General features: G+C 45.8%; 1 protein-coding gene across 10 annotated transcripts in view; it reads left to right on the forward strand.

Annotated features, from left to right (window-relative positions):
• Positions 1–1,567: 1,567 nt before the first annotated feature.
• Positions 1,568–26,098, forward strand: part of KLC1 (kinesin light chain 1) — a 117,644-nt gene continuing 93,113 nt past the window's right edge. For 2 of the 10 annotated variants that reach the window (XM_089657246.1, XM_089657248.1), the window contains exon 1: positions 16,212–16,346. Coding sequence is in view for 1 of the 10 variants with exons in the window: in XM_089657249.1 (XP_089513375.1) it covers positions 21,597–21,634 (38 nt within the window). In the remaining 9 variants the exon portion in view is untranslated. Of the gene's footprint in view, positions 1,760–7,122; positions 7,280–16,206; positions 16,347–21,516; positions 21,635–26,098 lie in introns of those variants that run through there. The other 8 variants (XM_089657254.1, XM_089657253.1, XM_089657251.1 and 5 more) reach the window with 7 other exon arrangements.

Raw genomic sequence — 26,098 nt, forward strand, 5'->3', positions numbered from 1 at the left:
GTGTCTACAGGGTCTCGGGGGGGGGGACACCTTGCTCCGTGTGTACAGGGTCTCGGGGGGGGACACCTTGCTTCGTGTCTACAGGGTCTTGGGGGGGGACGGGACACCTTGCTCCGTGTATACAGGGTCTCTGGGGGGGGGGACACCTTGTTCTATGTATACAGGGTCTCGGGGGGGACACCTTGCTCCGTGTATACAGGGTCTACGGGGGGGGGGGGGCATCTTGCTCCGTGTATACAGGGTCTCCAGGGGAGGGACACACCTTGCTCCGTGTATACAGGGTCTCGGGGGGGGGGGCACCTTGGTGCGTGTAAACAGGGTGGTCAGGGGGGGGGGACACCTTACTCCGTGTATACAGGGTCTCGGGGGGGACACACACCTTGCTTCGTGTATACAGGGTCTCCGGGGGGGACACCTTGCTCCGTGTATACAGGGTGGTCTCGGGGGGGGGGGCACCTTACTCCGTGCATACAGGGTCTCGGGGGGGACACACACCTTGCTTCGTGTATACAGGGTCTCCGGGGTGGACACCTTGCTCCGCGTATACAGGGTCTCGGGGGGGGACGACACCTTGCTCCGTGTATACCGGGTCTCCGGGGGGGACACCTTGCTCCGTGTATACCGGGTCTCCGGGGGGGACACCTTGCTCCGTGTATACAGGGTCTCGGGGGGGACACACCTTGCTCTGTGTATACAGGGTCTCCGGGGGGGACACCTTGCTCCGTGTATACAGGGTGGTCTCGGGGGGGGGGCACCTTACTCCGTGCATACAGGGTCTCGGGGGGGACACACACCTTGCTTCGTGTATACAGGGTCTCCGGGGGGGGGGGACACCTTGCTCCGTGTATACATGGTCTCGGGGGGACACACACCTTGCTCCGCGTATACAGGGTCGCGGGGGAGGGGACACCTTGCTCCGTGTATACAGGGTCTCGGGGGGGGGGGACACCTTGCTCCGTGTATACAGGGTCTCGGGGGGGGGGACGGGGACACCTTGCTCCGTGTATACAGGGTCTCGGGGGGGGGGACACCTTGCTCCGTGTATACAGGGTCTCGGGGGGGGGGACACCTTGCTCCGTGTATACAGGGTCTCGGGGGGGGGACACCTTGCTCCGTGTATACAGGGTCTCCGGGGGGGAACACCTTGCTCCGTGTATACAGGGTCTCGGGGGGGGGGGGGACACCTTGCTCCGTGTATACAGGGTCTCGGGGGGGGGGGGGGGGGACACCTTGCTCCGTGTATACAGGGTCTCGGGGGGGGGGGGACACCTTGCTCCGTGTATACAGGGTCTCGGGGGGGGGGGACACACCTTGCTCCGTGTATACAGGGTCTCGGGGGGGGACACCTTGCTCCGTGTATACAGGGTCTCGGGGGGGGGGACACCTTGCTCCGTGTATACAGGGTCTCCAGGGGGGCACTCCATATATACAGGGTCTATAGAAGGATGCTGGTGTCCCCAGTCAGTGTGGAGCCCTCCATGTACTGTCACATCTCCCCCTATCGTCCCAATGCTGTGGCGGCCATGACGTCATCGGGCAGGCAAGCAGGCGCGGTGCATTGTGGGCGGGGAGGAGAGCTCGCCATTTGCAGCAGACATAGGCGGATACCGGCAGGAGAGGATGCGCCCCGGAACTCCGGCTGTCAGTTAGGAGAGGCCTGGGCTCCGGGCCTGAGACTAGGAGGAGGTGGCTCACCCTCCCCGGACACACCGACCACCAACACCCCGCTGAGGCCGCATTGACAACTGACCGCAGAACGGTACGGCTGGGGGAGGGGAAATCTGGGGGGACTACAAATCCCAGCGGTCCTGACAGCCAGAGCCCGGCTGGGCCTTCGGGGTGAGAGGAGGAGAGGGGTCACCATCCAACCTGTCTGCCTGCTGGACGAGCACATTGTAAATGGGGGGGTATAGGGGAGGAAAGGATGGGGAACGGGGGTCACCATATTACCTGGGGGTGCAGGGTGTCATATAGGATGGGGGAGGTCCGGATATTATATGGCGGTGCAGGGTGTCATATTGGATGGGGGGGTCAGGATAATACATGGGGGTGCAGGGTGTCATATAGGATAGGGGGGGGTCAGGATATTACATGGGGGGGTGGGGGTCAGGATATTACATGGGGGTGCAGGATGTCATATTGGGTGGGGGGGGTCAGGATATTACATGGGGGTGCAGGGTGTCATATTGGATGGGGGAGGTCAGGATATTATAGGGGGGTGCAGGGTGTCAATTTGGAGGGAGGGCTCAGGATATTTCAGGGGGGTGCAGAGTGTCATATTGGATGGGGCGGTCAGGATATTTGATGGGGGTGCAGGGTGTCATATTGGATGGGAGGGGGGGGGGTCAGGATATTTGATGGGGGTGCAGGGTGTCATATTGGATGGGTGGGTGAGGATATTAGACGGGGGTGCAGGGTGTCATATTGGATGGGAGGGGGGGGGGGTCAGGATATTTGATGGGGGTGCAGGGTGTCATATTGGATGGGAGGGTCAGGATATTACATAGGGGAGCAGGATGTCATATTAGATGGAGGGTGGGGGTTCCACGATATTCCTTGGGGGTGCAGGGGATCATATTGGATGGGGGGGGGGTCAGGATATTCCATGGGGTGCAGGGTGTCATATTGGATGGAGGGGTCAAGATATCACATGGGGGTGCAGGATGTTATCTTAGATGGGGGGGTCAGGATATTACATGGGTGGGTCACATTGGGGAAAGGGGGTGTCAGGATAGGATACTGCATGGGGGTGCAGGGTGTAATATTGAATGGGGGAAGAGATATTACATGAGGAGGTCATATGAGAAGAAGTTTGGTGTCAGGACAGGATATTACATGGGGGTGCAGGGTGTCATATTGGAGGAATCAGAATATTACAATTACATGGGGGCAGGGTGTCTTATGGGAGGGGGCCAGGATATCATATGGGGAGGGGGTTATATTGGTGGGCCTGTATAATACATTGGGGCAGGTTGTCCTTTGGGGGGGGGGTTATATTGGTGGGCCTATATAATACATGGGGACAGGGTGTCGTATAAAGGTGGGTTAGGATATCATATGGGGGTCAAAGTAATTACATGGGGGGGGGGGGGTGTCAGGACTGGCAGTGTCTTATAATGCAGGGTGATCAGTGTGGGGGTATATTGTTTGTGTCAGACAATGCTGGGGGGGGGGGGTTGTCCTATGAAGACACAGCATCCAGAGGGCTCAGTGTGGGGGTCTGTATTGGGATTCTGAGGTGGGGGGGGGTGGTGGTCTGTATTCTGTACTATGGAGGATCAGATTGGGGGATGTATATCTATAGGGCAGACAGTACTGGGAGAAGTGTATGGGGATGCTGTAATGTCCTATGGAGATGGGATTCTGGTGATGGATCAGGCAATGTCAGGACAGATTTTTATATTATTTTGATGTTATGTTATATATGTTTATATTTACTGGGAAGCTGTACATTGAACATACACAAGAGTGTGTGTGGGGGGGGGGGGGGTAATGGCTGCTGATCAGACATTTGCTGGGGATTTGTACCAGGATGCTGTGTTCTATAAAGATATAGGAGGATCTGGGATCGGGATTTGGGGTCAGACCTAAGAGGTTTGCGCTGTGATGAGGTTTTGTGAACAGACCCAGGATCTGGGGGGGGGGTTAGTCTGGGACAGGGATGTGCTAAAAAGTGTCTGGGTGGTTTGGGGTAGGCGCTGTGTGGTCCTGTACACGGCGATCAGGGTGGTGTAGGATGGGGGGGTGTATGGTTTTAGAGGGGACACAACATGACATTTATAACAGGTGTTGTATTGTCATAAACAGACATGATGGGGTGTACAGTATTAAAGGACGCTGCGTCCAGGTTTTGGAATGGGGCATGGTTGTATGGTGGTTGTATGGTGATGAACAGAGACCCGATCCAAGGTGATCTGGGATGGGGGTGTTACACTCCATGCAGGAGGAGAGTGATGGATGGGGAATTTGCAGGAGGATGCTCTGTGGTCATACAGGAATAAGAGATGTCTGTACCAGGAGAACAAGTACACAAGGAACATTAGATAAATAGCCTGTATTACCATACAGGGAGACCAGTTTCAGTGAGATGGGGGAGTGTACTGTCGGTGAGATGGGGGAGTGTACTGTCGGTGAGATGGGGGAGTGTACTGTCGGTGAGATGGGGGAGTGTACTGTCGGTGAGATGGGGGAGTGTACTGTCGGTGAGATGGGGGAGTGTACTGTCGGTGAGATGGGGGAGTGTACTGTCGGTGAGATGGGGGAGTGTACTGTCGGTGAGATGGGGGAGTGTACTGTCGGTGAGATGGGGGAGTGTACTGTCGGTGAGATGGGGGAGTGTACTGTCGGTGAGATGGGGGAGTGTACTGTCGGTGAGATGGGGGAGTGTACTGTCGGTGAGATGGGGGAGTGTACTGTCGGTGAGATGGGGGAGTGTACTGTCGGTGAGATGGGGGAGTGTACTGTCGGTGAGATGGGGGAGTGTACTGTCGGTGAGATGGGGGAGTGTACTGTCGGTGAGATGGGGAGTGTACTGTCTGGTGGGGAGTGTACTGTCTGGTGGGGAGTGTACTGTCGGTGAGATGGGGAGTGTACTGTCGGTGAGATGGGGGAGTGTACTGTCGGTGAGATGGGGGAGTGTACTGTCGGTGAGATGGGGGAGTGTACTGTCGGTGAGATGGGAGAGTGTACTGTCGGTGAGATGGGGGAGTGTACTGTCGGTGAGATGGGGGAGTGTACTGTCAATGGAATTGGATGGGGAATGTACTGTCTGTGTGATGGGGAGTATACTGTCAATGGGACAGGATGAGGAATGTACTCTGTGTGTGATGGGGAGTATACTGTTGGTAGGTTGGGATGGGGAATGTACTGCCAGTGAGATGGGGAGTATACTGTCAATGGAATTGGATGAGGAATGTACTTTCAGTGTGATGGGTAATATACTGTCGGTAGGATGGGGAATGTACTTGTAGATTGTATGATCTAATGAGCAGGGCATTCTGATTCCTTTTGTATTGCGCTGTATTGTAACTCTGTCTGCCATGTTTGTAAAGTTCTGTGCAAACTGTTGGTGCCATATAAATCCTGTATAATAATACTGTCATGGTGATGGGGAGTGTACTGTCATTGTGGTGGGATGGGGAGTGTACTGTCATTGTGGTGGGATGGGGAGTGTACTGTCATTGTGGTGGGATGGGGAGTGTACTGTCATTGTGGTGGGATGGGGAGTGTACTGTCAGTAACTCTCAGTGATTATAAATGGGACAGAGGCTGTCTGTACTCATAGGGGACAAGGTGATCTGTGACAGGATGGACGCTTCATAATAGAGAATTAGACAGGATTTAGTATCGGGGAATGATATTTCATGGCAGGTTGTACTGTGATCTGTGGTGGGATGGGGGATGCAGGTCTATTGTGTTGTGTGATTGGATACACGATGTAGTTTACTAATAAAGATGGATTCATTCGGGTCAGCAACCTCCATGATTACTGTAGGAATGGTGTTATTTGGATGGTGAGCTGGATTGGATTTCTGGCAGACATATTGTTTAGTGTTGAAGCCAAATAATTCAATTTTAGTCTCATTTGATCCTAGCTCCTTATTCCATGTGGCCTCACTCTTTAAGGTGCGTTTTGGTAAAGCTCAGACTTGACTGTATGTGGCCTTTTTTGAGGAGCGGCTTTTTTCTTGCCACCCTCCCATACAAGCCGCATTTGTGGAGAATTTGTGATATTGGTGTCACATGCACACAATGACCACTCTTGTCATCAATTCCTGACATGGCTTCAGAGTTGCTGTAAGCCTCTTGGTAGTCTCTCTGACCGGGGTTCCCCCTGGCTCTTTCTTCCAGTGTGGAGCAATGTCCTGATCCAGGGAGGGTCTGTGTTGTACCAAATATTGTTCACTAATTAATAATAGACTTCACTGTGCTTCTAGGTATTGATAAAGACTTTGAAATTATTTTTGTATCCATCTCCTGACTTGTGCTTGTCCACAACTTTATCCCGGAGATCTTTTGACAGTTCCTTGCCACCCATAGTTGATTGTTTGCTGCAGTTGCACTACCAGGGACTGAAATGCTCCAGGAAAGCTCTTTTTATGCTGAGCTAATTAATATAACCACAGCCAATCACAGTTGAGGCTGGGTTCACATATATGCGGTGCAGTATATCGCATGTGATTCGCACAGTAACCGCACCGCATTCCTGTGCAAACCACATGCGATTTGTGTGCAGTGCGATTGGAGCCGTACATTTTGTATGGCTCTAATTGTACCGCACCCACACCAAAAACGCACAGGACCCTTTTGCTGGTCTGCACTAGAATTATGGGTATTCGCACCTATGTGATCCTATTCTGCACATCGTACCGCGTTTTGCGGACCGCTTTCGGGGTGTTGTTAACTTAGCATACGTACCCGCAGCGGGGTGCGATTCTGATGCGGTGCGGAATTTGCACAGAAAACACTGTGAATTCCTCACTGCGTCAATGCGAATCCGGGCTGAAAGTCAGATGGCTTTGTGTGTCATTGAGAAGGTGATCAGCTACACCCGATTCGAGTTTACAAGTCATTTTTAGGATGGGGTGATCCTTTTTCCTACTTGGTGATTCTGTTTTTGAAGGTTTTAACATTTTTTATTCTGACATGTTGGTGTTATATCTTTCACTTGATTATAAATATAGCTGGATAAAACAAAAACTGTGTCTGTCTTCGTTTTAGCCTGCAAAGCAACTAAATGTTATTTTAAAGGGGGGGGTGATTCTTTTCTATACCCACTGTATATTGTCATCAAGACTGTGCTGTAGAGGGGTATGCAATGGTTCTGATTCTATCATTTGTCCGATATTTCATTGGGCCTAGGATGACTTGTACTGGGATGTGTTTAAGAAGACAGAATCCAAGGTGATTTGATGGACATTGCAGAACTAGACAGGATGTGGGATCACAGCATGAGCGATGTACATTGCAACAAAGGAAGGCTGAGTCTGGGCTGGCCGGGTCCATGTGCCGTATCTGCATGCCATCCTTTGTGTATGGAGCGGTGCTTGTAGGCCAGTCTGATCCCAAGTGCCCGTAGTGTGGTTGCAGCTTGTGTTGTCAGGATTCATCCGGGTACTGTGGGAGGGGTGGAGAGAATAGCGTGTTGTTGGGGGCATGCTGCATTATTCTGGAGGAGGCCGGGTCCTGGGTGGTCCGTGTGACGCTGCATGCCGTATCGTTACGGAGGAGATCTGATCCTGAGAGGACAGGCTGTGATAGAAGCATGATCCTGCTCCAGGTACATTCGGGATCATGAGGATGCTTGATATACAGGGTGTGATTTGGACGGCAGACATGGGGAATCAAGTCTGTTGCTGTATTCTATGACATTTATATAGGATCTCCTGTGTACAGTTTATGGTGTTTGATGTGATAGCACTGTACTGGAAAAATGTCCTGATGGATTTTTATATGCTTTGCTGGGGATGGAACATTTTACTGTGATCGTCTGGCGGAGGAGAGGGTGGGGGAGGAGCAGGAAGCATGGTCCTTAGTGGCCTGGTGATGAAGCTGTCATCTTTTGCTCCATCCAGTGCGGTCACACAGGTCTTTGTTATGGTAGATACGTTTGCCACGCAAGAGACGTGTAGAATAATCATTGCCTGAGATCTTCTGAAATGATCTAGAAAGAAAAGGCACCTTTTAAAATATTTGATATGTCGTGTTTTATAGATTTGGATGTATTATACTCCAACATTTGTTTAAGGTGATTGTAGGCGTGTTAGTGTGACTGCATCAACCGTTCAGTACTGTCTGTGTCTATTAGTATAGTCACTAACACAACGTAAAGATGATGTAAACCCAACATTTCATATTCCTGATATGCAGGGGCGGACTTACAACTCATGGGGCCCCCGGGCAATGAGGGATCTTGGGGCACCTGTGTCCTTGTCCACACTCAAACCACACCCAAAAAAATCCTATGAAAGGTAACCGGGGCATCTCATGGGGCCCCCTACTGACCCTGGGCAGGGCCCGAGTTCCTAAATGGTCAGTCTGCCCCTGCTGATATGTGCCTGCTGTACCATGTACTTGTATGAAAAAATATCCTGTTCTCTTTATATTGTTTCCTTGTGTGAAATCTCTGGTTTTCCTGCCAGTCCGTCTGCTTTCCTAATAAAAAAACAAAAACAAAACTGACTACACCAGGCATGAAAGCACAGAGTGGTCAGTTTTCTAGCTGTGCTGGGAACCCAGCCTGCTCTCCTCCAATGATCAGACTTGTCCTGAAGCACCCCCCCCCCTTTCTCCCACACAGCCATTTACTGGAAAGACCAGTGTGTTGCTCCTCCCCACCCCCAACACACACCTCTGTGCAACTGAGAACAGAGGGTATGTGATCACTTAAAAAAAAAAAAGAGGGCGGGGTATTTATAATATTTATATCTATACACTAATGTTTTAGTTTTCATTTGTATTAGTGGTGCACCGAAATATATTCTGGTGCCAAAACCAATATCGAAAATTCAGAATGCATGTGGCCGAAAACTGAACCAAAACCGAAATGTCTGCATATTTGGGGAGGTATCAGTTTTTTGTTTTTTTTTTCTACTTTCAGGTATATTTTTATTTTATTTTTTAACATATGATTTTATTGCTATCACATAGGGGACCTATAGTCCACTATGTGATGGCAGATGAGTGACAGGTCCTCTTTGTAGGGGGGAGGGAGTGGGGGGCAGTGTGTGTGCAAGGAGGGGGCAGGAGCAGTGTATACAGAGAGGGAGCAGTATATACAGAGAGGCTGCCTCACTGGCTGTCACATAAAAAGTAAATGCTAACTGTGCTTATCAAATGAATGCAATATTGTAGCGTTGTAACGATTCTGGAACTGTAACCTTTGCTCAGAATCTGCAGGCTTTGGTCATTCATACCTTCCCAGAATGTATGATACAGTATGACAAGGCAGCTTGTAACATTCACACAAGTGGACCATCTTCTATACTCCTTGCCAATAGTATACAGCCTTCTATGTTCTTTAAACATTTACAATGGTTTGCTGGCTTCCCATGTAGCTGAATACACCCTGTAGTGCTGCTACTGACCATTGTACCGAGGGAATGATGCTTCCCATATCAAGCTTTTAGGGCCTTGTTCACACCATGTGCACAGATCTGCGTTTTCTGCACCTGTCTCTGCAAGGGCACATAGAGAACAAATGATTCCTACTGTATAGTCTCTGTTCACACCTTGGTGCCATTGTTTTCAGCGCAGAAGAAAAGTAAACTATACCAACATTGTTGTGGTAATAGGACATATAGAAACAACTGATGCTGCATAGGCAGATGATGATGCAGATGTTGGGAATGCTGATGCAGGTGCAGACAATCCAGGTGTGATGGTGATGAAGGTGCAGACAATCCAGGTGTGATGGTGATGAAGGTGCAGACAATCCAGGTGTGATGGTGATGAAGGTGCAGACAATCCAGGTGTGATGGTGATGAAGGTGCAGACAATCTAATTGTAGTGATGCTGATGCAGGCCATAAGGGCAGCGATGCTGTTGAGGATGTTGCAGGCGGCGACAATACTGTTGCCCACAGTAATAATGATGTTGCAGGCGGCGGCGGTGCTGATGATGTTGCAGTCAGGGATGATGATGATGCTGATGAAGTTGCAGGCGGTGATGATACGGTGTAGAGCTATTCACCCTGAGGTCAACAGAGAGGACAAGGGAGCACTCTTTACTTTTTTGCCTTCCTCTGGATCAACTGTGGGTATAGGATTATAACTTGTTTTTTTTTTTTCTATGGTTGAACTGGATAGACTTTTGTCTTTTTATCAGCCAGACTATGTTGCCCGCAGTGATGATGTTGCAGGTGGTGATGGTGATGATTCAGGCGGTAATGGTGACGTTGCAGGAGGCGGTGGCGGTGATGCTGATGATGTTGCAGGCGGCGGTGCTGATGGTGATGAGTTTGCAGGCAGCGGTGGTGATGATGTAGGCGGTGATGATGATGCAGATAATGATGCTGATGTTGCAGGCAGTGATGATCCTATCGGTGATGATGATAATGATGTTGCAGGCGGTGATGATGATGATGCTGCTGCTGATGTTGCAGGTAGGGATGCTGCTGCGGATGATGTTGCAGGCGGTGGTGATAATAATGATGATGTTGCAGGCGGTGGTGGTGATGTTGCAGGCAGCGATGCTGATGATGTGATAATGATGCAGGTGGTGATGTTGCAGACGGGGATGATGATGCAGGCAATGATGATGATGCTGCTGATGATGTTGCAGGTGGTGGTGATGATAATGATGCTGATGTTGCAGGTGGTGATGATGATGATGATGATAATAATGATGTTGCAGGCAGTGGTGGTGATGCTGTTGGTGATGATGATGTTGCAGGCGGAGATAATGATGATGTAGGTAGGGATGATGTTGCGGGCAGTGATGATGCTGCTGATGTTGTGATGATGCAAGCGCCGGTGATGATGCAGGCGGCAGCGATGCAGGTGATGTTGCGGGCAGTGGTGATGATGCCAGCAGTGGTGATGATGCAGGCGCTGGTGATGCAGGAGGTGATGCTGATTGTGTTGCATGCAGGTGATGATGCTGATTATGTTGCATGTAGGGATGATGATGATGATGTTGCAGGTGGTGATACTGGTGCTCGTAGTGATGATGTTGCAGGCGGTGATGAGGATGATGATGTTGCAGGCGGTGATGAGGATGATGAGGTTGCAGGTGGTGATGAGGATGTTGTTTCAGGCGGCGATGCTGTTGATGTTGCAGGCAGGGATGATGATGTCGCTGGTGGTGGGGATTATGTTGCAGGCAGCTGTGGTGATTATGTTGCAGGTGGTGGTGGTGATGCTTATGTAGGTAGGTAGGGATGATGATGCAGGCAGTGATGGTGCCGCTGATGATGCAGGCGGTGGTGTTGACGATGCAGGCGGTGGTGTTGACGATGCAGGCGGTGGTGTTGACGATGCAGGCGGTGGTGTTGACGATGCAGGCGGTGGTGTTGACGATGCAGGCGGTGGTGTTGACGATGCAGGCGGTGGTGTTGACGATGCAGGCAGTGGTGTTGACGATGCAGGCGGTGGTGTTGACGATGCAGGCGGTGGTGTTGACGATGCAGGCGGTGGTGTTGACGATGCAGGCGGTGGTGTTGACGATGCAGGCGGTGGTGTTGACGATGCAGTCGGCGGTGATGGTGTTGACGATGCAGTCGGCGGTGATGGTGTTGACGATGCAGTCGGCGGTGATGGTGTTGACGATGCAGTCGGCGGTGATGGTGTTGACGATGCAGTCGGCGGTGATGGTGTTGACGATGCAGTCGGCGGTGATGGTGTTGACGATGCAGTCGGCGGTGATGGTGTTGACGATGCAGTCGGCGGTGATGGTGTTGACGATGCAGGCGGCGGTGATGGTGTTGACGATGCAGGAGGCGGTGATGGTGTTGACGATGCAGGCGGCGGTGATGGTGTTGACGATGCAGGCGGCGGTGATGGTGTTGACGATGCAGGCGGCGGTGATGGTGTTGACGATGCAGGCGGCGGTGATGGTGTTGACGATGCAGGCGGCGGTGATGCAGGTGATTATGTTGCATGCAGGGATGTTGCAGGCAGTGATGTTGATGATGTTGCAGGCGGTGATACTGGTGGCTGCAGTGATGATGTTGCAGGTGATGATGTTGCAGGTGATGATGTTGCAGGCAGCGATGAGGATACTGATGTTGCCTGCGGCAATGATACTGTTGCTGCAGGCGGTGGTGGTGGTGATGATGCAGGCGGTGGTGGTGGTGATGATGCAGGCGGTGGTGGTGATGATGATGATGATGCAGGTGGTTGTGGTGATGACGACATTCCCACTGTCAAGTGTTTGTGTTCATTGCGCTGGAAAAAACAGTTTTTCTTGGTTATTCCTGAATGCCTTGCTACCTTATTCTTTTTTGCAGAATTCAAATATACCCGTACTTTTTTTAAAGGCTTGTGCACACAAACTGCATTGACTGGCATTTTTCCACCCTGGATCAATACCAGTTCTTGCAGGGGCAAATAGAAAGCAATCGTGTTTTTTAATTTTTTTCTTGTTTTTTTTATTTTTTGTTTTGGTACTGGCTCAATCCAGTGCACTAGATGGCAACATGCATCACCACACAGCAACACAAAACAGATGTTGCTGGGCGTCCTGCAGCCAGGAAATGAGGTGGGCTCTATCTGACTTGCTGCAGCTTCTAATGCACATTGTGAGAAGCTCACAGTGTGCAGTGAAATCAAAGGAAATACATTTAGTTCAGAGCTGCCTGTACAACTGTGCAAGACTGAGGGTGAGGCTAGAGTTGAGCTTTCAGCTTCCAGCGGTGAGAGAATGCCCTTCTCAGATTTTGCTTAGCATCCAGAGAAGTAGAGACCATTATTACCCAGGTCCGGGGTTCAAGAATGGATGATGATTTTTATTTTTTTTTACATAAATTCATTAACTGATCCTTTTTTTAATTTTTTTTTATTTGTATAAAAACTTTTCTTTGCAACTTAAACCTAATACAACATGCTTCCCCATACTTTACCCACAGTTGATCCAGAGGAAGGCAAAAAAAAAACTCAGCAAACCAAAAAAATTCCTTCCTGATCCCCGAGAGGCAATCGGATATTCCCTGGATCAACTTGCCTATAAATGTTAGTATCCAGTAATATTCTATGTATCTAAGAAAGAATCCAAGACTTTTTTGAAGCAATCCACTGAGTTGGCCAGAACCAAATCTTGAAGGAGTCTATTCCACATTTTCACAGCTCTTACTGTGAAGAAACCTTTCCGTGTTTTGAAGTTTAAATTTCTTTTCCTCCAGACGTAAAGCGTGCCCCCTTGTCCTCTATGATGACCTCAGGGTGAATAACACTAAACTGAGTTCACTATATGAACCACTGATGTATTCTACATGGAGATCATATCCCCCCTTATGTATTCTACATGGAGATCATATCCCCCCTTATGTATTATACATGGAGATCATATCCCCCCTTATGTATTATACATGGTGATCATATCCCCCCTTATGTATTATACATGGAGATCATATCCCCCTTATGTATTATACATGGAGATCATATCCCCCCTTATGAATTATACATGGAGATCATATCCCCCTTATGTATTATACATGGAGATCATATCCCCCCTTATGTATTATACATGGAGATCATATCCCCCCTTATGTATTATACATGGAGATCATATCCCCCCTTATGTATTATACATGGAGATCATATCCCCCCTTATGTATTATACATGGAGATCATATCCCCCCTTATGTATTATACATGGAGATCATATCCCCCCTTATGTATTATACATGGTGATCATATCCCCCCTGATGTATTATACATGGTGATCATATCCCCCCTTATATATTATACATGGAGATCATATCCCCCCTTATGTATTATACATGGTGAGCATATCCCCCCTGATGTATTATACATGGAGATCATATCCCCCTTATGTATTATACATGGTGATCATATCCCCCCTTATGTATTATACATGGAGATCATATCCCCCCTTATGTATTATACATGGTGATCATATCCCCCCTTATGTATTATACATGGTGATCATATCCCCCCTTATGTATTTATACATGGAGATCATATCCCCCCTTATGTATTATACATGGAGATCATACCCCCCTTATGTATTATACATGGAGATCATATCCCCCTTATGTATTATACATGGCGATCATATCCCCCCTTATGTATTATACATGGAGATCATACCCCCCTTATGTATTATACATGGCGATCATATCCCCCCTTATGTTTTATACATGGAGATCATATCCCCCCTTATGTATTATACATGGCGATCATATCCCCCCTTATGTATTATACATGGCGATCATATCCCCCCTTATGTATTATACATGGAGATCATATCCCCCCTTATGTATTATACATGGTGATCATATCCCCCCTTATGTATTATACATGGCGATCATATCCCCCCTTATGTATTGTACATGGCGATCATATCCCCCCTTATGTATTGTACATGGCGATCATATCCCCCCTTATGTATTATACATGTTGATCATATCCCCCCTTATGTATTATACATGGCGATCATATCCCCCTTATGTATTATACATGGAGATCATATCCCCCCTTATGTATTATACATGGAGATCACATCCCCCCTTATGTATTATACATGGCGATCACATCCCCCTTATGTATTATACATGGAGATCATATCCCCCCTTATGTATTATACATGGAGATCATATCTCCCCTTATGTATTATACATGGCGATCATATCCCCCCTTATGTATTATACATGGAGATCATATCTCCCCTTATGTATTATACATGGAGATCATATCCCCCCTTATGTATTATACATGGAGATCATATCCCCCCTTATGTAATATACATGGAGATCATATCCCCCCTTAATCTCCTCTTCTCAAGAGAGAATACATTCAGTTCCTCTAATCTTTCCTCATAGCTGAGCTCCTCCATGCCTCTTATCAGTTTGGTTGCCCTTCTCTGTACTTTCTCCAGTTCCCTGATGTTCTTATTATGAATTTGTGCCCAAAACTGAACTGAATATTCCAGATGAGGTATTACTAATGATTTGTACCGGGGTAATATGATATCTCTCTGGAGTCTGTACCTCTTTTATTACAAGAGAGAATTTTACTCGCCTCAGAAACCGCAGCTTGGCATTGCATGCCATTATTAAGCTTGTGATCTACCAGAACTCCCAGATCCTTCTCCACCATTGATTCCCCCAGTTGTCCCCCCCCCCCCCCCCAGTATGTATGATGCATGCATATTCGTAGCCCCCAAGTGCAGAACCTTACATTTATCAACATTAAATCTCATTTGCCACATAGTTGCCCAGTTAAATATTGCATTGAGGTCAGCTTGTGACCAGATCAGACTTCTGCTGCTCCTCTAAACAACCATTCACTGGAAAGACCAGTGTGTTGCCGTTTCCCTCCCCAGCTCTCTGAGCCCCTTATGCAGCTGAGAACAGAGGGAATGTGATCACTTATAAAAAAATGTAGGGGGAAAAGGTTCTTTATAATACTTTTCATATGTATACATAAATGTTTTGCTTTTCATTTTTGTTTTGCAAGGTGAGGGTTTACATATACTTTAAGGCGCACACATTAATTCACGTTATAGCATGTGTTGGGTTATGTCAGCTTATTTCTTATGAATAAGCAACCATTGCACCAAAATGGATTCAAACATGTACATGACCCTTTTTTAGCAATGCAGCACACCACAATGCACGGTTGTGCACTGTGTTTTTACTGTACAATGTGTTGAGGTGCCATTCACAATGAATGACGTGACTACACACCACATACAGAGCAGGTGTGTTACAGAAACATGCATCAGCACATGCATTGCCACAATGCACAAGTATAAAGGGGTCTACAAAAACTAAAATCAGCAGGAAAACAATACTCCATTTACACGCCACTTCGAGGGAGCCCCTCTAGGCAATGGTGCAGACACTGGATCTTCTCTGGGATCCTGGGAATGCGGAGGATCCCAAATCTCTGCATAGCCCTGGAGCCTTTTCTTGCAGGATTTGGGCTCCTCATTGTTTCCAGTATCCTGGGGGTAGATCCAGTGACGTCACCCTTGACTACAGGCCCGAGGGTGTAAGGTACGTCATATTATTATTTATTTTTTTCCTTTTAATGTTGATTTTTATTTGAACGGCTCTTTAACATTGGGATGTACAGAGTAAGTGCACCTTGCATTTTGATGGAGGGTCTGATTTAATCTGTTGTCTTTGTCAAGCTTTCTGTCTGTGTATATGTGCCTCCCAGAATCCCTGTGGTAAGTGCATAGCAGATCTCTGCTGAGAACAGGTGGATGAGCGCCTAGGTGAGTCAATTTGTCACCTATTTCTCTTCTGCCGTTGAGTCACCAATGAGGGGAGACTGCCTTGTTATGGAGCTGCAGCTCCTCCTGTGCTCCCCTGACATATGGTAATTGCAGCAATAGGCTGTGCTTTTATCCAGGCACTGTGATTTGTGTGTTGTCACTCCCCTCCGGGGGGATAAAGCTGCGTCACTGATCTCTCTATCACTTTAGCTGTCCTCACCCTATGCATTGTGTGCAGGCAGTGCCAGGCTCCAATCCCCTCCCTGCTTCTCTCGCTGGCAACCCACGGGAATGATCTGGAATATTACAGAGCACAGGCAGGAATTCACGGCACATAAAACACAAAGGACTGCAGTGCACGCCATAGGCTGTAGCGATCTTTACTATGTAACCTGGAAGCCGGCTGGAGTCATTTTGCTATTTGTATCTTTTGTAAAGCTCAGGTTTGCATTTCTCAGTGTAACACATTTTCGTTTGCATTATCTATTTTTTTTCTTTTACATGTATTCAGATTTTCTTTTTCTTTTTTTATTAGGCCTCTTTCACAGGGACGGTTGTTCTGCTACTTGTAAATGCATGTTTTTTTTTTTTATTTTGAAATTCCAACACTCCTGGCACAGAGATCACTTGTAAGTGTACGTTGCTTTTATCTGCGTGTATGTGCGTTTACATGCGGCTGCATTTAGCTGCGGTAGTAAATTCTTGCCTTTTCTAATGCAGCTGTTTACGCGTTTTTTTCTTTGTACTAAAATTAAGTGCGTTTATGTACAGATAGCTGCGGTACATCGCTCCTGGACGCTGTCAACTTTATTTTTCCTAAACGCATAAAACCGTATGTTGTGAAAACATTGCTAAATGCAGTGTGTAAACGGAGCCATTGTCTGCAGCAAATAAGTTCCTCTGACTGCAGCTAAAAGCTGAAATCTTACTGCCGGCGTGAAAGGGGCCTAAAGGTTCATTTACAGCAGACTGCATGCTAAGATGGGCTGTTTTAGCGTGCAAGCTGGTGTCCATTGTGTAATGACAATGAGGGGTGGTGCCTTGCGTTGCTACAACGCAGTGTACTGTTTACGCCTTTTTTTTTTTAAACTTTATTGAAATGTTACAAAATTTACATTTCATTAAGTGGAGCTGTGGTGCAATGGAATGCACTGACTTGAGGTTACATGCGATTTGAAAAAATACAGTCTGTTTTTTTACACACCGCACAGCAACCCTCAACGCAGTATGGTGGTATGAACAGGACATATAAAAAAACTATTGTTTTGTATGTGCCCTAGCATTGAGCCACATTGATCTATGCAGATTAACACAGGACACTGCACACGATGTAAACGAGCCCTAAGGCTTCTGTCACAGTGATGCAGTGCAGTTTTACCACACTACGGGTGTTACGCCGTGTTTCCATGGGTTTCAAAACCCATGGGCATACTGCGCTACACCCATGGTGCATCAGTGTGAAAAAGACTTCATTTTTTTTTTTTTTTGCTGTGTCATATTTTTAATGCCATCCACATGTCTGCAGATTTTATTGCTTGTCAGGGATCATCGATTAATCTGAGGATCTCTGTGTCTGCAGAGTGAAATGGCCACTGGAATGGCCCTAGGTGGTGGTTTTGCACAGAGAATTAGGTGGGATCTATTGCATTGCACAGTGCTGCTGGTCTAGCTTGTTTTCAGGCACTGGGAGCTGGTGAAGGTGGCAGTAAGAACCTCTGTTAGTAGGATAATGATGTTTATATGTAGTCCAGTGATCTGATGTGACACAGGAAACTGTGACAGAAAATACTGACATGACCTGGTTGACTGTGCAGAGAATCGGCCCTCCTGTGCAAGTGAAAGGACATCTGTGCTCTGAGTGGTTGCTGTGGGGGGACACACATCCAGTCTTATTTCCCTTAGTGTTGAGAAGAGAAAAAATAATAATAAAATTATATATAAATGTTCTGTATTATTAGAAGCCATGTAATGCGTTGACACTGGGCATGAGATCTGACATTGGCACAATACCTGAGTCTCACTATTGGGTTTTTAGCTTTTTATTGTCAGAATTTTTAACCCTAGCATGATTCATACTGCTGCACTGTATTGGACATTTTGACATACCTAAAAAAAAAAATATATGTATATATATCTCAAAGTGTTACTAAACCCCTGCATTCACTATATCCGATATCCCACAGTACACAGAACATGGAAATGCATTTATTTTAGTAAATATAAATCCATTTCTCATTAGCAGTACATAGCAGTCTTGTGACTTCTACCAGTGTCCTGCTGAGCACTGGCTAATCTTGTAGGAGGAGTTTTCATTCTCCTCTGATTGTCCTATGAGGCTGTATAACCCCTGACCCTCTGCCTGCTGGGCAGTGCTGATTAGTGCTGTGCTGGTCACATGACCCTCTCCCACCAAAAGACAAACAAAAAAACTCAAGCAATACACCCCAAACTGAGCATGTGCAGACTGTCTCCTAGGGCTCTGTACTGTCAGCAGATGGATTGGGGACAGTAGAAGGGGAGGATCAAAGAAGATAGGATCAAACGGCCTTTGTACACAATGCAGATGATTAACCCCTTAGGTTCCTTAGAGTAACCCCTTAGAGTGAATACAACAAGCCCGCTTTACTGTATATACAGAATGATTCTACTGTTGTGGGTTTAGTAACACTCTCTTTTTTTAGCAGTTTACCACGATGAACATGTTGCATTGCACTGACCAGATGCATGGGGGTACCATTCTAAATTAAATAGCGCCTCACAACATTCCATTCCGTGCTTTATGATGACAAACTGTAAAACACGTTTTACTCCCCGTCTCAGAACTTAGCCACAATACACAGAGGTGAATCTGGCCCTAATCAACATAGCGGTGAGCTCTTCTCTCCATCACTCTGCTCTCTCTTCTCAGCACAAGTGGCATCTTGCTCTGCTTCCTCCTATTACACTGGAGCCGTGCTGTACAGGGGAATGTGAGGGGCTAATAACAGTTACAATTCAGGTATACTATTTAAAAAAAAAAATACTTTAATGATGCGTTTTATTGTTCCTTTTATATCTGCCTAGGGGACACTTACTCATACCAACCAGTCAGATCCACCAGCGATGTGACTTTATTAAACTAAGATTTGAGATCTACATAACATTCTAGTTATCCACGCCTTGGTTATATCCCACCTCGATTACTGCAACTCCCTCCTCACTGGTCTACCGTTACACAGGCTATCCCCCCTTCAGTCTATTATGAATGCTGCTGCTAGACTCATACACCTTACCAACCGATCAGCGACTGCTGCCCCTCTCTGCCAATCCCTCCACTGGCTTCCACTAACCCAACGTATAAATTCAAAATACTAACCACAGCTTACAAAGCCATCCACAACACTGCCCCTAGCTACATCACCAACCTCATCCACAGATATCGGCCAAATCGCCCACTCCGCTCCTCCCATGATTTCCTCTCTCTAGCTCCCTCATCACCTCTTCCCACGCTTGCCTCCAGGACTTCTCCAGAGCCTCTCCCATCCTCTGGAACTCCCTACCACAGCATGTCCGGTCAGCCCCCACCCTGTCTGCCTTTAGGCGATCTTTGAAAACTCACTTCTTCAGGAAAGCCATCCCCACCTCCACCTAAGAACTGTACTTGAATCGCCTCCGCAAAATCATCCTCCGCAGCTATCACCTTTTGTATCACCCCCCCCCCCCTTCCTTTAGATAGTAAGCTCCATGAGCCGGGCCCTCCTATTCCTTCTGTACTGAAAGTATTGTAATTGTACGGTCTCCCTTATATTGTAAAGTGCTGCACAAACTGTTGGCGGTATATAAATCCTGTATAATAATAATAGTGGACACAATCCTGATCTTTATATCTGTATTGTAATCCCCTGTTGGGATATATGGAGATATACATGACTTGTATTGGATGGCATAGAAATATCCTGGCAGCAGCATTGTGGCCTGGTCCTCGGTGACACACCCTGACAGCAATGCATCTGGGTACAGTGCCGCTGCTTCTAACAAAGAGCCTGGCAACAAAGACATACGCCATTACAGCCTGACTCTGTGCGGATCGCAAGGAACCTGAAAAGCATACAAAATTGTACTCTTGCCATGCCCACATTGGTATTCAAGCCGTGCCAAGGCTTTCAGGCCATTGTAATGTACAGAAGCGAGTTCTATCCTCGGGATTCCTGTGGGCTGCCGCAGCAATGACCAATTAGATCGTATTTTCTGCTTCTTGGTTGACATGACAATTGTGAGCAGCAGCCTTTGAATGGCTTGGTGGCCTAATGACAGTTATTAGATGTCATTTCAAGCTTTGTATTACTCACCCGCATAGGTCTGGCTATTTGTACCTTTTCTGTTGTTGAGTTACTTGTTCCCTTTGTACAGCTTCCTTTCTTGATTTAGTGTGATATAATTACTTACCTATTTGTCATTCTTTCCAAATCATCTTAATCTGTTAATATTTCTCTGTCGTAAAGCAACAAAAGGCAGCTGAAGTCTAGGAAGATTGAGGACTACCTATTGTAAGTGGGGCTTCTTCCACGCTGTAAGGGTTAAATTCATTTTTTTTTTTTCCGAGGATACCATTAAAAAAAACATTTTATTACCTTCTCTCTCAATTTTTCTGTGAGCCCAGCCCCCTAAAGCTGCTTCTCTTTGGCACATTGACAGTATCATGTACAGTGCAGAACCAGCAGGGTGGGATGCCGAGGGCCCACCTGAAATGCCGAGGGAAGAGGAGAGCGCAGGCCTCCGGGGGAGCGAGGGATAAGAGGAGTAAAACTGCTTTTTAATAAAAAAAACTTGGCATTTAATCCTCACAGGGTGAGGGCCAGAGTGGATTTGATTGAAATCAAGTTGATTTAAATCACTAGGGAAAAGGCTCGATTTAAATCGTTTTTAAAGAGCAACTGTCATCTCTGTCCCGCAGTGGCTCCTCCTCTGACCTGCTGTTGTCTCACTTTAATGGGACGGCTGGTGATGCGGCAGTGACACAAGAAGGTGAGGGACGTGGCGGCAGCAGGTGAGTGGATGCCCGATAACAGGAGCTGCCATGATGGATCTAAAATGACAGGTGCTCTTTAAATGTAAGGAATCCAACTCGTTTTTGCTGGTAGTTAGAATCAATATTTGCAAACCAAATGAGGGTTTCCATTTTAGAATAATAAGTTGTCAGGTTAGTAAACAGCGATATCAGAACTGATTTTAGGTTAATAGGTTAATCACACATAGCTGGAGAACGACTCAAATTCTTTTATTTCGTGTTTTTTCTCATGGTTACTGTGAAAATGTGCGACTGCGTCAATGCAGTGCATGTGATCTCAGCTTGCAGAGCTTGGATTCATTGAATGAGTTTACGAAAAATGTTAATATTGCAGATTATACAGCCTCGTGCTACATAACTAAGCTCCATTTCATGCTGAATAAACTAAATTATTAATGTATCTTAAATAGAAAACTATCTTTAGATAGATTTTTACTCCAAAAGCATTTTATTAAAATAAATTTGGTAAGAATTAAAAAAAATCTGATTTATATCAAGAAAATATGATTTCATTTAAAATAATCAGACTTTTTTTTTTTTTTTTAATCCACCCTGCTGTTGGGTAGCCCAAAGACGAGGAGGGAACGGGAGACACAGCTCAAATAACCATAGTGCAGAAAAATGAGCGGACGTTTTCTTAAACAATATGTGTGTTGCGCCAACAAACATGGGACATCACAGGCGGTAAGAGCACCAAGACTGTCCAGTCACACGACTAGGGGAGGGGGTCAAGCTGTATTGTTTAAAGCAGAACTCCAGGTTTGATTTAAACAAGAACTACACTGCATCTGGACATGACACACCAAAAATGCTTTCTAATTCATTTTGTATATTCACAGAAAACTCATCCATCAATCTCCATGCTTTATTTTGCTAAGAATTCACTGTAAAAAAAAAAAAAAAAAAAAAAAAAAACCCCAAGCATTTCTGGTGGTAGCCATCTTGAGTAAGGGCAGATGATTTGTGTAGCATTTACTTCCTGGAATCCATCTGCCCTTAGCTCAGCCATGCAGGTAGGAGGATGTGCTTAGCTGAGAAAACACCTGCTCCCCTTCTGAAGACTCCTGGAATGTATGATGTCATTTGCCTAGGCCTGGAAACCGGAAAGTAACTGAAAAAAAATAAAATAAAATAAATATATATATAGTTTAAAACAAATAGTAAATGCTTTCCTATCAATCCTACTAATGCTCGCAGCATAGTCAGTGTTGATAGAGTGAAGTTTCACTTTAAATAGTTTTTGTGCCAACTATTGGGAGAGCTGTATAATCTGTAGGTATCATCAGCTACATACAGTATATAGCACTGTGTCCAGCAGTGGTACAAGGATTTCACCTCGTGTTCACAGAAAAAAGTTGAGTCAAGCTAAGTGTTGCTCATCTGTTCACAGGAGACTTTGCCTTTTTAAGAATTAATTCAAGGCTTCCTCAGGTTGGCTGAGGTGACTTCATCTACCCGCCTCTCCACCTCAGCCATTCAGAGAAAACCTTGTATTGATAAAATACTGTGACTCAATTTTGTTGCGGGATCAGGATAGGAAGTCCCCATACTGCTGCCAGAAAACACAGTGCTGTATACTGTATGTAGCTGATGCTGTACACAGTTTATACAGCACTGACAGCGGGTGCATCTGTTAGGGAAGGAAGTGACTAGCTTGGGCCAGCTTGGGCCAAACATATTTAAAGGAAGATAATTCTCTTGTGGGTCACAGGAATGTACTTGTGCTTTTCTGTAACCCAGAATCAAACATCAGCGGTCTAAAGTGGGCTGTAGGCTGACGTCCCAGAGCTACTCCAGGTTCTGAAAGGTTCCAGACAATGTCCAGATCCTCCCAGATGCCTGATCGCCAGTTGGCTCAGCCTATCAGTGCGCCACTGTGATCCTGAGCCACCCACTCCTACCCCATCCACAGCCTGGTGATTCTGTGAGCAGAGACGCTCTGGCCTGTATTCATGTGTATGTATTTCATCTGTGTATTTAGCTGCATTTTAGTTTTGAGCCTAATTTAGAGGTATTTTCATACTGCAAAGTATCTGAGTATGTCTTTATACTGGTTCATATTATCCCTCTGAGAAGCAGAAAGCGTGTAGTAAACTCAGAGTAAGCATTTTCAATACAGAAGATAAGACTGCTCAACTCTACAAGACTAGTGCTCCATTCAAACTAGTGCAACTTGTCGTGTGATACAGTCGCAGCCCATTGATTTCAATGGCACCTGTTCGGATCTATGCAATTTAAAGTTGCAGCCACTTTGAAAAGGTTTGATGAGACTTAGTGCCAGAGTGTAAAGTTGCACACCCAAAGTTGCACTGGAAATCATGCGACTTTGGAGTCCCACATGTGAAGGGAGCCTAAAGATAAGGCTGGAGTTCAGCTTTAAACCATTGTTATTTGGATGTTCAACACGCATGAAAACCACACATTGAATGTGAGATAGGATCAACTAAATAGGTTCCTGGATTGAATTTGTACATTTGAGAGAACGTTTCTCTACTTTCACTCATATATCCTCTATACATTGTAGTTGTACCCTTGAATTTTTTTCCCTTCTCCTAAAGAATATGTAAATCCAACATTTCATATCCCTGATATGTGCCTGCTGTACAGTGTATTTGTATGAACGTTTATCCTGTTCTTTGTATTGCTTCCTTTGTTTGAAATCCCTGGTGTTCCTGCCAGTCTCTCTGCTTTCCTACTAAAACTGAACACACTAGGCATGTGTGGTCAGTTTCCTAGCTGCATTGGAAATCGTTCTGCTCTCCGATGATCAAACCTATCTTGACACTCCACCACTGCACAGTCATTCACTGGGAAGATCAGTCTACTGCTGTTTCTCCTCCCTGAGCTCCTTATGCTACTGAGAACAGAAAGCAAGTGATCACTTATAAAAAGGGGAGGGGGGAGTATTTAGAATTTATTTTTATATACACATATATTTTGCCTTTCATTTCTATTTTAAACTGAATGGATTGTTTTACAAGGTAAGGGTTTATTTATACTTTATCTTGTAAATCATCTTCACTGTGTCCCTTCCTTAGGCCTAGTATACACTTGTTCTTAGGGGAGGGTAAAAATGTGGTGCAGCAAAAATGATCCCCACTGTCATGTTTGGTAGGCAGTGCTTCCCACCGAATGTGACCCATTGAAGCTACAGGGGCTGTGCTGCTGCAAGGCACATGGTAGTGGTGATGTAGTGCGGGCTTTTAGGGATTAAATTAGGTGTGAGGGCCAATGCTTGTGTAAACGAGCCCTCATTCGGAAGGAATTAATTTGTTTTTGGACACGCTGTTCTTTTTTTAAACTGTAAATAGCCCAGTATATTCTTTATGCAGCTGTTTCTACATTGCCAGCTTAACTGCTGCATTATTGAATTGCTACACAGCATAATACAGTGTCCGATCAGGAGAAGTCTATTAGAGAACACTGCTTTATATTGGAGAGAGATAAATGCTGTTTTCTGGAGGTCTCTATTGAACACTTTCCTTGAAATACCCTAATTGCAGTATTAAATTAACTGCAGTGCATTTTATTTTTCATTTTAATAGATTTTTATATTTTTTTTGGTATTTTTAAATACACCGTACAAAATCGACCGCATTCTAATATAAAAGCAGAATCGTGACAATTAATAGCGGTCTTATACGAGTGGAGTATAATTAGAATAGATAACTTACAAGACAACTTGTCAAAGGAGTAGAAATAAACATACATTTTGTGTCGGTCGGTTAAGTAGTACACAAAAAGGCTACCTGTCTGTAGTTCAGCGGCCAACATCGGTAAAAGGGTTCTATCATTTAGATATGCTGATATGCTAAGGCAGGCCATAGACGGGCCATTTATAGGCCGAATTTTTGGCCAATAAACTAAAAATCGGTCATTGCTGGCAGCAATGCTGCCACCAGTGTCCACGAAAAACGGCCATTTTTAGTGGATTTTCCAACATGACTGATAAAAGTAAACGAGAAGATCTGTGAAAAACGGCCGATGGTATTGGCCCAGTAACGGCGTGAATATCGGCCCGTTTTTTTTTTCATGCAGACGAAAATTCGGCTGATTAACGACCCGTCTATGGCCTGCATAACAGAACAAGAGATGTGTAAGGCACCTCATGGGTCATGGGGTATCCCCATGGAAGAGAAACTGGAATCCAAAATGGGGAGAGAAAAGGAGAAAGTGGAGATAAAGTAGGGGGGGAGGACATTTAAAATTCTTGAGATCGGTTTGTAAGGTTGAGTGAGGAGGCTATAGTGAGGAGAAGCTATTCGCTGAAATCTGCGGGTGGGCATATTGGATCCATGGGGTTCAGGTTTTAAGGAATCTCTCATGGGCGTCTGAGAAAATGCTGGACAATTTTTCATTTATTAAGAAGTCAAGGTGGCGGTGAACTTCTGTAAGGGATACAAACCGCTGTTTCCAGGCTTTTGCTTTGGTTTGTTTGGCTGCCAATAGTACATGGGTGGCTAGTTTAAATTGGTGTTTAGACATGCCTGGAGGTTTAAGAGAGTGCACCAAGGATCTCTCGGAAAGGGACAATTGAATAATGATTGGAGTAGTTTGAGAACCTTTGACCAAGCATTTTATTTTTCAATACGAAGAACATGTATACATGTCATATCTAGACATGGTGGGAGGGTCCCATCCTTACATTTACATACATGCCATTGTGTCAGGATCTTACAGCATACCATTTGTATACCAACTAAAATGCATAAGGAAAATACTGTACAGGTGTACCTCAGTTTACGAATTTCATTTTTTCTTCGTGACGTTTGGTATTGCAAAACATTCGTAAACCGAAACACGGTTTCCCATAGGAATGCATTGAAAGCCAATTAATCCGTTCCGGAGGTCAGAAAAAAGTTAAAAAAAAGAAAAAGTTGCTGTCACTATGGATCAGTGCTTGTTTTAAATGTAATTACTGGCTTTTTTTTTCTTCTTCACTATAGCTCAGAGAATCAGCTGTCACTTCCCCCCAGCTATAAAGAAAGTTTCCTTTTAGTTTATATTCTGGAGTTAAAACGAACAATGTTTCCTTTTAGTTTGTTTCCCAAGATAAAAGAAACAAAGTATCTTTTAGCTCCAGAAAAAGTGACCACTAATTCTATGAACTATAGTGAAGGAAAAAAAAAAGCCAGCAATTGCATTTAA

The sequence above is a fragment of the Staurois parvus genome, unplaced genomic scaffold, assembly GCF_062004578.1.
Source record: "Staurois parvus isolate SC_StPar_1 unplaced genomic scaffold, SC_StPar_1.0 ptg000978l, whole genome shotgun sequence".
NCBI lineage: Eukaryota > Metazoa > Chordata > Amphibia > Anura > Ranidae > Staurois > Staurois parvus.